General features: G+C 38.6%; 1 protein-coding gene across 2 annotated transcripts; it reads right to left on the bottom strand.

Annotated features, from left to right (window-relative positions):
• Positions 1-486: 486 nt before the first annotated feature.
• On the bottom strand, positions 487-10,477 carry si:ch211-14c7.2 (uncharacterized). 2 transcript variants are annotated; one of them, XM_052152766.1, is made up of 6 exons: positions 10,218-10,477; positions 5,876-7,794; positions 3,379-3,581; positions 2,957-3,078; positions 2,096-2,219; positions 487-1,420 (listed from the first exon to the last, which is right to left on the bottom strand). In XM_052152766.1, exons 2-6 carry the CDS (start codon positions 7,767-7,769, stop codon positions 1,292-1,294), a joined length of 2,472 nt encoding a protein of 823 aa, XP_052008726.1. In that variant the 5' UTR covers positions 7,770-7,794; positions 10,218-10,477; the 3' UTR covers positions 487-1,291. The 2 variants fall into 2 exon arrangements, with proteins under 2 accessions (XP_052008726.1, XP_052008725.1); XM_052152765.1 differs by lacking the exon at positions 10,218-10,477 and adding an exon at positions 8,511-8,611.
• Positions 10,478-11,324: the final 847 nt, after the last annotated feature.

Genomic DNA, 11,324 nt, shown 5'->3' with positions numbered 1-11,324 from the left:
ACTTTTATAAAAGTATAAAATTCCAAATTTAGCCTTAAAACCCTCCAAAAATGTGCCCCATTCACTTCCATTGTAAGTGCCTCACCTTAATCTCTATTGTTTTGTTTGTTTGTTTTTTAAAGGAGGGACGAGTCGAAATAATGTTTTGTGGTAATCAACATTATGTGAAAAATTCTGTCAATTGAGCTTAACTTGTATTGAACCCGGGACTATTCCTTTAATAAGACCATCTGAAGTGTTTAGGTGGCAAATTGGAACTAAATAAAGTTTCTGAAATGCACTTATATCACACAATTTTTATAAAACCAAAAATTGTTCAATGGTCTACAAGAGATGTGGTGTGTTCAGAAATCATCACTGCTGTCAGAACAGCGGCTCAGGAAAGTATGAAAGGTTGAACTTTTTTCTCATCCTCTCATCAAGTTGCAAACAAAGTCATATTCTAAAATTAATTCATTACTTTCAAAATGATTTAATTACATCTATCGACATTAGCTTACAGGCTCAATTTAAAATGTTAACATTCATTTTAAAACACTTGAATCATTAGAAAACATTTGTATATGTTACAGTAGTTTCATATTCAGCACTTCAAGCACAAAAAGGAAATGGATGTCACTTAGAGGTGACTGCTTTGCCATGTATTAAAATATCTTTTCTGAAAATGTGCTTCCTTTTGACAGTCTTCAGGTGTAAGAGGAGCTTTCAGAGACTGGAAAGTAATCAATTTCTTATTTTATTTACAGTCTTCTTGCCTTTAGCATTTAAGTCATAGAGAGTAGACAGGAAAGTGAAGGAAAAGAAGGGATACGGGATGGGGACATGAAAATGAAATGATCAAAATATCGAAATTATCCTATTCTTAAAAACACAATCCATAGCAATGATGGAGTTACTGTATACACAGATGTACTTAGTCACTTTTTCATCTGATTAGCAAAAAGGAGAAACTATATTTTTATGCAAATGTAATAAAAAATTTGGCAGACATTTTGTTTTTCGTCATTAGGTTGTGTATATTTGCTCTAATTTAATGCCCAATAGTGTAACTCAAAAATATACATTTAGTTGAATATAGGTCTTTTGTCTCATGATACACACCTGAATAACAAAACAGAAACTATCGTGAGTACAGACGGTGAAACAAGAAATACACTTTAAAATCAACCTTGAAAATAAACAGTCCAGGGAAAGTCAGTCATTGTTCATTTTTTAAACATGTATTATTCCTCTCCTCTGAATTTACTTTCAGGGAAGCATAGCTCAAAGACTTTTTAGAAGATATGGAGACTTAAGTCATGATATTTCTGTTGAGGTCATAAGACAGTCTTCTCTTAGCATTTGCAGCTAACTGCTGGTTGGATGCTGGGAGATTTGGAGAATACCTGGCACTGGTCTTCATGCAAACTCTCACACATTCCTGGGGTAAAGATGAAGAAAGAAGAAAGATGATTGCATGTGGCTGTATTATTTAATACTGAATATATCCTTCACTTAACTGTGTGTAGTACATACCAAGCCCCATTTGTGATCAATTCAATGTGTGGGAGTATAGTAAAGTTAATGTGAATTCATAAAGATATTGTATTATAAGCTGCCAAGAATGGTAAAGTGATGTAGCAAACATTTCTAAAAAGTCACAGTGTGATGATCAGTATTGATCCACAGTTTTCCTGACCAACCACTGGGCAGCGCCGTGATGATTCTAATTGCCTGTTTTGTATTTCTGTTCTCGAGACACAATGTAAAAACTACAGAAACTACAGATTCAGATTCAGAACCATTTAAGTGTTATTTGGAGTAAAATTGTATTTCAGGCTCACTGACCTCGCTTCATGACATCTACATACTCAGGTGAGGCACATCAAAATAACGGTCATCTCGACTCTGTGAAGTATCGGCACTTTAATGCTGTTTAATATGTTTTTGAAAATGTTTACAAATGTAATACTTTAAACAACACATTACCATCTAAGAATATATGCCGATTCGAGCAAAAATACTGGAGACAGGAAATTTAAAACAGGAGAATCGTGGAACACGTTCATGAACATTTTTTCATATTTTCTCCACTGCCACATTACAGCATACTCACAGAACTGGAACGTTCCAAATGCAAAGACTGAAGGAGAAGTTTGAAAGACAGAGACTCCGCCCTCTTATATTTGACACCAATCATCCTGTCCAGATCCTGGAGGCCGTCAAGTAAGTTCTGCTCCCTTAGGGCCAAAGCAAAATGATTAACATGGAACTGTACACCATTAATATAAAAGAAAAGGAAATTAGACCTTTATTTTATGTCTAATAAAGCAAAGCTGTAGTTTTTACAATTCCAGTCATGGCTAACAAGAGGATGAAATGCAGAATTTCATGGAATATTTCTGTGAGTGTGTTGAAACAACTTTAGGGCCATTGTAAACAGAGTTTTATCTGATGCAATTCAGTAATTTCTTGTATTACCACAAGGTAGCAATAGAGGATTAATCTTTTTGGTTCAATGACATGAAGCCATATTAAATAATAATAATGCAAATATTCAAAGAATAAAGTAATCATTAGTGCATTACAACTGCACATAATGGACCATTTTCACATTTCTGGATTTCCAAATAAACTTCTAAAGACGTAAATGTTATTTTTGCATTCCCATTTACTCCAATAGCAAAATAAATAATCCTCTATAAAGTTTCGATGACAGCAGTCAGAAGAGAGAAAATGCCACATTTATTGTCACTCCCTCAGCAGCTGTATTTGAAACCCAATCGCAGAATTGTTAACTCGTTTTGTTAACTAATGCCAAAGTAATATAATACAAACAATAATGTTATACATTTACACACACACACACACACACACACACACATATATATATATATATATATATATATATATATATATATAGTTTACAATATTTACACTGCCAAATAAGGCAGAGTCAAAAATAGTCCATACATACCTAGGCTCCTCTGTATTGCCATTTTCAGCTGGTCCTCGCAGAAGCTGTTTTAGTGTAGGAATGTAATCAGGATCTTGACAGTAAGGCTTTTCTGAGGAAAAGGCTTCTTGAAACACACTTGACTACACACGCACACACACACACACACACACACACACACACAAATGCAAAAGGTCATTACAACATCAACAGTGAAAAAAGTTAAGAAAAAAATAGGTTCAACCATAACATTTGTTAACATTACGTTCTTAAATCTGAAGAAATATCAGTATGAAATACAGTATAACAATCAAATATTTAGCTTTTATTGATGATGTCACTTTAGCAGTTCCACTATTTTAAAGACTTTCGATTAAATACGTAAAAACTGAGGGTACAGTATATGACAGTTGTAATTATGATTCCAGAGCAAAAACCCATACCACATCACAAAGAGGAGAGAGGGAAAGGTTTGGCTTTTCCACAGTTGTAGGCCACCACTGACCACCAGGCACTTTCTTCTGCTTCACAGGCTCCTGGCTGAAGGCAGTCCATGTGCTCTCTGATTGCAGGAATGACTGATCTGTTGTCCAATCAGATGTCCAGAATGTTGGTTCATTTGTATTAGTGGAACTTGTAAGTCCCCCTATGAAGAGATGTAAATCTTTAAGGTTTCATTTCCTTGGCTCTTGTTAATCAAATGCTTACAAGACTGCTAGGTGTTATGTTAATGCAATCATGTTCTGCCTTCTGTGCTGGAAAGGCTTCACAAACACTCGCACCAATGGACACGTGTGTGCAATAGCTCACAGGTAGTAAAAAGACTGGTAGAGTTTATATACTCTGCAAATAGAATGTCTAACTACTTAAATGTTGTCCTGCTTCAGTGTTGATTTTGAAAAGTTATGTTAAATGGTTTCCACAAAAAAACTGGTCAACTGAAATGATCTACTTGGATGACCTAATTTCGAAATGGAAAAAATGGGTTAAACCTGTTTGTGTTGCTACCTGTCTCACCTATTTTTAAATTTTCTAGAGAACAGCATAAATCCTACAGATTAAGGTTAAACGGTGGATGCCAAAATTGAAATTCCAAGCAGTGCTTAAAATAATGAATATCTTCACATGAGGTCGGGGTAAGCGAGGGGGTCTGCAGGAATTCAAGTCAATCCAGACAGACTATTTAGTATTGGAACACAGAGACTCCATGTTTATCTGCTCATGCAAACTCAAACAAAGGCACATTCCTGCTCAATAATGGAACTTACAGTAGCTAGGGCTGCAACTAATGTTTCTTTTTATAATCGACTAATCTAACGATTATTAGAACGATTATTTGACTATTCAGCCTTTATTACAACGATTAATCATTAGATCTTAACTGATTATCCAGCTTGTGCCCGACTTAAAAGGTTGTATTAAATGTACTTACTAAAAATAAAGAGGACAAAATCATCTTTTAACGATACCTCTAAATTACATTCACTGAATTAACGGGAAAAAAATACTTTTTATTAAGTTTAATTCAGTAAAGAAATTCACTGTGTGTTTTTGTCTTGATTTCCATTTAAAATGATCTAAAAATCCTTAAAACAAGATACATTTACTTGAGAAGCAACATTTAAGATATTTAGACATGCTTTAAGAGAATGTATCTTAAATATACGTGTATTTTGTATATAAGTGTATTTATTCACTTGGTTATACTTCTGCGAGTGCAGTAAAGACAAAATATACTTATATTCAAGATCTATTCTCTAAAAGCAAGTCTAAATATCTTAAGCAGCATAGCTTCTGAGGTGAACGCATCTTTTTTAAAGGATTTTTAGATTTTTTTTAAAACATTTGTATTTTTAATATTCTATTCAACATTCTCAGATAACAATTTTTTCATTTACATTTACGCATTTGGCAGACGCTTTCATCCAAAGCGACTTACAGTGCACTTATTACAGGGACAATCCCCCCGGAACAACCTGGTGTTAAGTGCCTTTCTCAAGGACACAATGGTGGTGGCTGTGGGGTTCAAACCAACGACCTTCTGATTAACAGCCCTGTGCTTTAGCCACTACGCCACCTCCTCTGCAGTATAGCTGCTAAAGTAAATGTACATTGTTTTAAATTAGTTTGAGATGTTTATAAAGACTTCCTCTCTCACCTTTCTGTTCACTTCGATCCATTTTTAACTCACAAAAAAACAAACTCTCTATTATTAATAGATTATTGCCAATTTTCTTCATGATAAGAAATGCACAGTGATATATATTATGATTCAATAAGTCATGAGCCATCGCGTTATAATCTAGCTGCATTAAGTGTATGCGCTCGAGAGTGGGCATCAGCTGGGTGCAGTTTCAGTCTCTCCCCCTTAGATCTGGACATTTGCGCAACTCATAGGAGAGGCGCTGACTGCACAGAGAAATGCCAGTTTAAGAGTTTGTAGTTATTTACATGATCTGCTTCTGTATTATTTTAACATTTATAACGCTATAACGCATTAAATATAGCTGCATTTAAGATGCAATAAGAATAAGCGGAGCTCCGACTCCACTTATTCCACAACGAGAGTGCTTCTGTATTTACTTATTTTTTATTTTTGTATAATTCCCTTGTACTTTGCGATCTACATAAGATGAAGCTGTTTGAAAGGTTGAGAGTGCATCTGGACTGTGTAATGCTTCCTCTCCTCAATCAGGCACGAGCTGCAGTGCTGCTCTCACGAATCATCATTACAGTTTAATGTGATCTCATGTTACGTTAAATGAGATCAAACGACTATTCGACAATGAAAATGTTTATATTATTGTCGACGTTGTCAATAATGTCGACTAATCGTTACAGCCCTAACAGTAGCTTTTTCTGGCTTCTGTCTTATGTGACAGAAAGGATTCATTATCTTTCTACTTTCAAGATAGTATTGAAAGTGCTGTGGGTACTTACCAATCTTGTAATCCTCTCCAGTAGCCAACTGTTGGAACCCGTCCGTCAAGAGCTGCTCTCCACCTGCCTGCATGAAAGCCCCAAACTCTTCCTGCTCCTCACCCACATCAAGAGACCCCTCATCTGCGGCCACATTTTCCCTCTCATCAACAATTTCCGGCTCTGTTAGAAACTCTGAGTTCACCAGTTGCAGCAAGTCTCCACCTCTAGCCCCCACCTCCCCCTTGCTTAATGCTGGAATGGCTATTGCTATGCCTTCTGTGGTGGTAGGGGCACGATTAGGCAGGGAGAGGATAGTGGTTAGAATTACACTGGCTGTTGGCATGCTAAAGCCTCGTAAAGAGGATTTGTCAGGCTGATGAACTTCAAGTTCTCCATGTTCTGTGATTAATTCTTCCCATTGCTGAGGTGAGCACATGGGTGACTTGCACTTCTTCTCTAAAGAATTGCATTCAACTCTCACTAGAGTGTAAACTTGCCCTGTGAAGCCCTCCGGCATGGTTGTGATCGTTGTGTCTGGTTTCGCACATCTCTGTGTTGTGAGATCAGCAGTCTCCACAGAATGTTGGTTCTCACAGTTCCGTAAGCACTCGTTTGTCCTGGACTCATGATTCTCCTGAATGCTGCTTACAGGGACTTCAGCGGATGTCCTCATGAGTGTGTGACCTAAGCTTGGGTCAGTACTACAGTTTATTGTCTGTTTTATTTCTGGACTATCAAAGGTAGTCTCAGAGGTCTTAGATACTACAGATGATCTTTCTAATTTTGGCTCATCAGTAACAATGTTTCTGTTTTCACATTTACAGACCTCAGTGTCTCTTTGTGCATCATCATTGGCACAGTTGGGTCCTTCACAATTTTTAAAACATTTATTGAATGGATTGATTCCCAATCCGTCAACCTGCTCATTTGTATTGGCACATGGTTTGGGAGAAAAGCAGCAGGATTGTGGGTCCGTGCTCTCAGGTGTGACAATATGCACAGATGTGGGTGAATGAGCCCTTTCATCTTTGCTCAACTTATATTCCTGACTTTGCATTTTAAGTACACCATGAGAGGTAGTATTGCTTCTTTCCATACTGTTTTCTTCTGTTTCACATTGTGTTACTTGCTCTCGCATTGTGTTATGTGATGTTCTGTTAACTGGCCCTAAGGTGACTTGTGAGATTGCAGAATTGTTATGGTCATCATGTCCTGGCTCACAACATTGATTGGTGATGTCCACTTTAGTCGTTCTTTTCTCAGACAAGCATGCCGTTTTACTGCATTTTCTCCACTTTCTTATGGCCCTTGGCTTGACTTTGAGCACCCCACCATCGTCTGTCCCATCCTCGCTTGAACTTAGTCCTTTTGAAGAACATCTGACTTCTTTCTTTGTACCCTCCAGAATGACACTTTGAGTCCGTGGAACTGTGACTCTCATCCCAGCCCCCTCGTGTCCAACAGCACAGATGTAGCTACCTCTTCCCTGGGCCTTGAGAAAGAGACAGCGTGTCTGAGTCTGCCTGCCATCCCCCTCTTTGCCTTTCAAAGTGGCCACAGTTACAAGAGCACCAAGACCGCCTTGCCTGAACCCTGGAGTTCTTGTACTAGTTGTACTCTCCAGTGTCTGCCCATAGGCACTGCTAATCTGACCTGACCAGCTTCTCTGCCCCAACCTGTTTTCAGGTGGTTGTTGGGATGTGCCCTGTGCCCGGGGTGCCGTAGCAGCCTTTCTTCTGGCTCTGGAGTAGCCGCCATTCACTGCCCATGCTCTCAGGCCTTTAATTAGGGGTATAGCTCCAAACTCAAGGGCACTGGTGAATGAGACATTGGTTCTTCTACATTCATGCAGTAGCTCTCTATGGGCCATGTCCAGGCAGGTGTGGTTATTGTTGTTGTTCTGTTGCAACATTCTTCTTGAGGAAGATAATGAGATGCTGGGGTGGGTAAGAACAGCAACTGGGATGTCAAAATCATGTAAACCATCTGTTCAGCAGACTTTATCATTCAGCAACTGATTTTTTTTTAACAAACAGCATATCTTTATTTAACTTCATGATACTGGAAAAATTAAAGTTCAATAAAACCAGGTGCCAACTCCAAAATGTTTTGAGAAGTTTGCTGCAGGACTTCTTATAAAAATCACCATCCATCAAGTCATTTATAATATAAAATAATGCCACAAATAATTGTAATAATAAAATTATGATTCATTATAATAATATTGGATTTACATTATATATGTATACTATATAGGCTATATACCCACATCAATATTTATATTACAAATATAATATATTTATAATTATGCTATTAAAAATAAAGTTACTAAAACATTAGGTTATATCATTGTATTGTTATATATTACATACGTAGTTTTTGTTTTGTATTCAAAAGAGAATCTTCTTTTACTTTATACAATTATATAGCTACAAATCTTATTCCAATATCTCATATAAATATACATATTAGTGCTGTCGAAGTTACCATGTTAATAACATTAATAACACGTTAATTCAAAATTCGTTTAACGTCACAATTCTTTTAATGCCGTTAACGCGTAATATGACCCTTTGAATAAACCGTAGTTCATGAGAATGTCACATGCATTGACCGTCGGTAAAACTGATGGTGGGAGACATTATAATGATACCTGCACAAGCATTTCATCATTGTAGCACAGCAGCAGCAGAACATGCCCGCCAAGCAAATATAGAGCTCCAAACAATGTAACACGTTTGCAGCGGCAAGACAGCTGCCATTTGAACACCAGCCTTGCACTGCGAGGCGCGGTACGGAAGCTGCAAGGCGCGGTACGAGCGCGAAGTTAAAGCGTGAGGAGAGCGCGACTGCTACCGTGCCTTGAATAACTACCGCGTGTCAGTAAATGCAGCAGGTGGCGTTTCTGGTGGCTATCTAAGGAGTTGGTGCCCTTTGCAGACTGCGTAATATGCGTATAGGGAGCGGTGATACTGATGACTGGCTAACGGAAACCCTGCTGCTGTCTCCAAGGTTCTGTCACAGTGTCACAGAGTTTCTGCCCGATTCCAGCCTTGCTGAAGCACCCCCAGATCATCACCGATCCTCCACCAAATTTCACAGTGGGTGCGAGACACGGTGGCTTGTAGGCATCTCCAGGTCTCCGTCTAACCATTAGACAACCAGGTGGAGGATCGGTGATGATCTGGGGGTGCTTCAGCAAGGCATAGGGCAGATTCGTCTTTGTGAAGAACGAATGAATCAAGCCATGTACAAGGTTATCCTTGAATAAAACTTGCTTCCTTCTGCTCTGACAATGTTCCCCAACTCTGAAGAATGTTTTTTTTTTCCTGCAGGACAATGCTCCAGGCCACACAGCCGGGTCAATCAAGGAGTGGATGGAGGACAACCAGATCAAGACCCTGTCATGTCACGGTCAGCCAAATCTCCAGACCTGAACCCAATTTTCAGCAAATAAATGCTCTAAATAACAATATTTTTATTTGGAATTTGGTAGAGATGATGTCAGTACTTTATATAATAAAACAAATGTAAATTTTACTCAAACACATACCTATAAATAGTAAATCCAGATAAACTGATCATTTTGCTGTAGTCTCTTAATTTTTACTAGAGCTGTATATATAGTGGTAGTAATTTTTGAGAAAAAAATTTACTTTCTTACTTTTGTTTGGAACGACCATTTGAGTAGCGTCCCGCTCTCGAAGTGCCCTTCAAGGGCGCAAAAATACCCTTATTTGGTTCGCAGCTCAACGTATTTTTCTGCTATGGCGGCCTAATCCACGCGATTGGATAGGACGCGGGTCTCATCAATAGATTTATATGCATAAATGTACGCGATTGGATAGGACGCGGTCTCTCACGAGACTATTTTGCATAGACGCACGCGATTGGATAGGACACAGACCTCGTCATAAGACTAATTTGCATAAACGCACGCGTTTAGATAGGACGCTGCACTGGGCTGGCGTGTGTTTCTTCACCACCGCTAGACACAGAGAGAGGCTGCGCTGCATTACACGGCGCCCAGTCGATCATGTTTGAAACCTGTCTGAAATTAATTTATTGACTTCGATATCTTTAAGTTTTGGTGCTTTGCTGGGTCTGGACACGGACCTTGGTCCGCCATTTGAGTATGACTGGCCTATCACAACCTCATACGACATGTTATGATCAGAGGATGCTGCCCCCCCCCCGCACTACATCGAGAATCCATTATTAACCGATACTCGATATTTTAACAGTAATGGACGGGGAGGGGGGAATTATCTGCATCAGTTATTTTCATGCGTTTTAATGAAAACGTCTTTTTAAAATAACTGCATAAATAACACGTCTATCTTTCTTTGTATCCTCTTACCTTTACAATGAGCCAGTGATTTTCCTCAAGCAAAGGCGATGTCACGAATCACACAATTCCAGTGGTCGTACGTTGTGAAGATGCTGCTGGGCTGAAGGATTTTGTCTTTAACCTTTATGTGAATGTCGGTCTCTCTAGAAATTATAATCTCCATGACACCGCTGAGGTTTAAGACAGAATTTCCGAACATAGAGCAGTCTAGATGTTTATCTCATGCGCCCCGTTGAAGTGAACGTCACGCTACACCTCCGTGTCTCCTGATAGCGCAGCTTCTTTCACTGGCAACGCAACGTAGAACCTCCGCAATCTAGTGCGTGCACTCAGCTGACCAATCGCCGACCGTGCATAACGTGCGCGCACTTTGCCGGTGTTTACACACACACACACACACACACACTTTTTTCATTTTAGTTTTGTGCCGAAATCGGTGACCTCTCGAAATCTGTGACTAGAGGCCGCTAATAGTAAGTTGCGGGCTGTTTAATGCTAACAGATTTCTTAAAGACGCAAATGCTACATTGTGTGTTTTACTTTATATATTGTTGTTCTTAATTATTCAGGTTTTTTTAAAAATTATTTTTTTACCGTTTTTTTGTGTGTGCACGAAATATATTGATCTACTATTTGTATTTTGTCTTTATTCTTCGTTTTACATCTGTTCACCACACTTATTCTGGTGATATATCCACATTGGTCTATCAGGTACATCAATGCTGACAGTGGAATATAAAATTATATTGATATTAATATCTAACTAATTAGTGGCTGCCGAAATCTGTTACCTCCCTTTATTCTCAACTAAGTGTGTAATGATCACTAAACTCATTCAGGTGATGTCTAATCTCTTCTGTGTTATCCTCTAACAGTGGTTCCCAAACCTTTTACAGTGGTGTACCCCTTCAAACATTCAACATCCTTTTCCTCTCATTTGGATGGCTGCGTGCTACGTAGGACGTCCTTTTAAGGCTGCAGTATACCGAGTGTCCTCCTTTAAACTATACTCGTTTAAACGAGACGGCCTTTTAGGTAGGACAAACGGAAACGGAATGTAACATGGTTGCTATGACAGCACGCCACTCTTTAACAAGCGCTTTAAGTGAGAAGGGA

Source organism: Xyrauchen texanus, chromosome 21 (genome assembly GCF_025860055.1).
Source record: "Xyrauchen texanus isolate HMW12.3.18 chromosome 21, RBS_HiC_50CHRs, whole genome shotgun sequence".
NCBI classification, from domain to species: Eukaryota; Metazoa; Chordata; class Actinopteri; order Cypriniformes; family Catostomidae; genus Xyrauchen; species Xyrauchen texanus.
The sequence above is the reverse complement of the archived record's forward strand: the minus strand, read 5'-3'. Positions and strand labels throughout refer to the sequence as shown.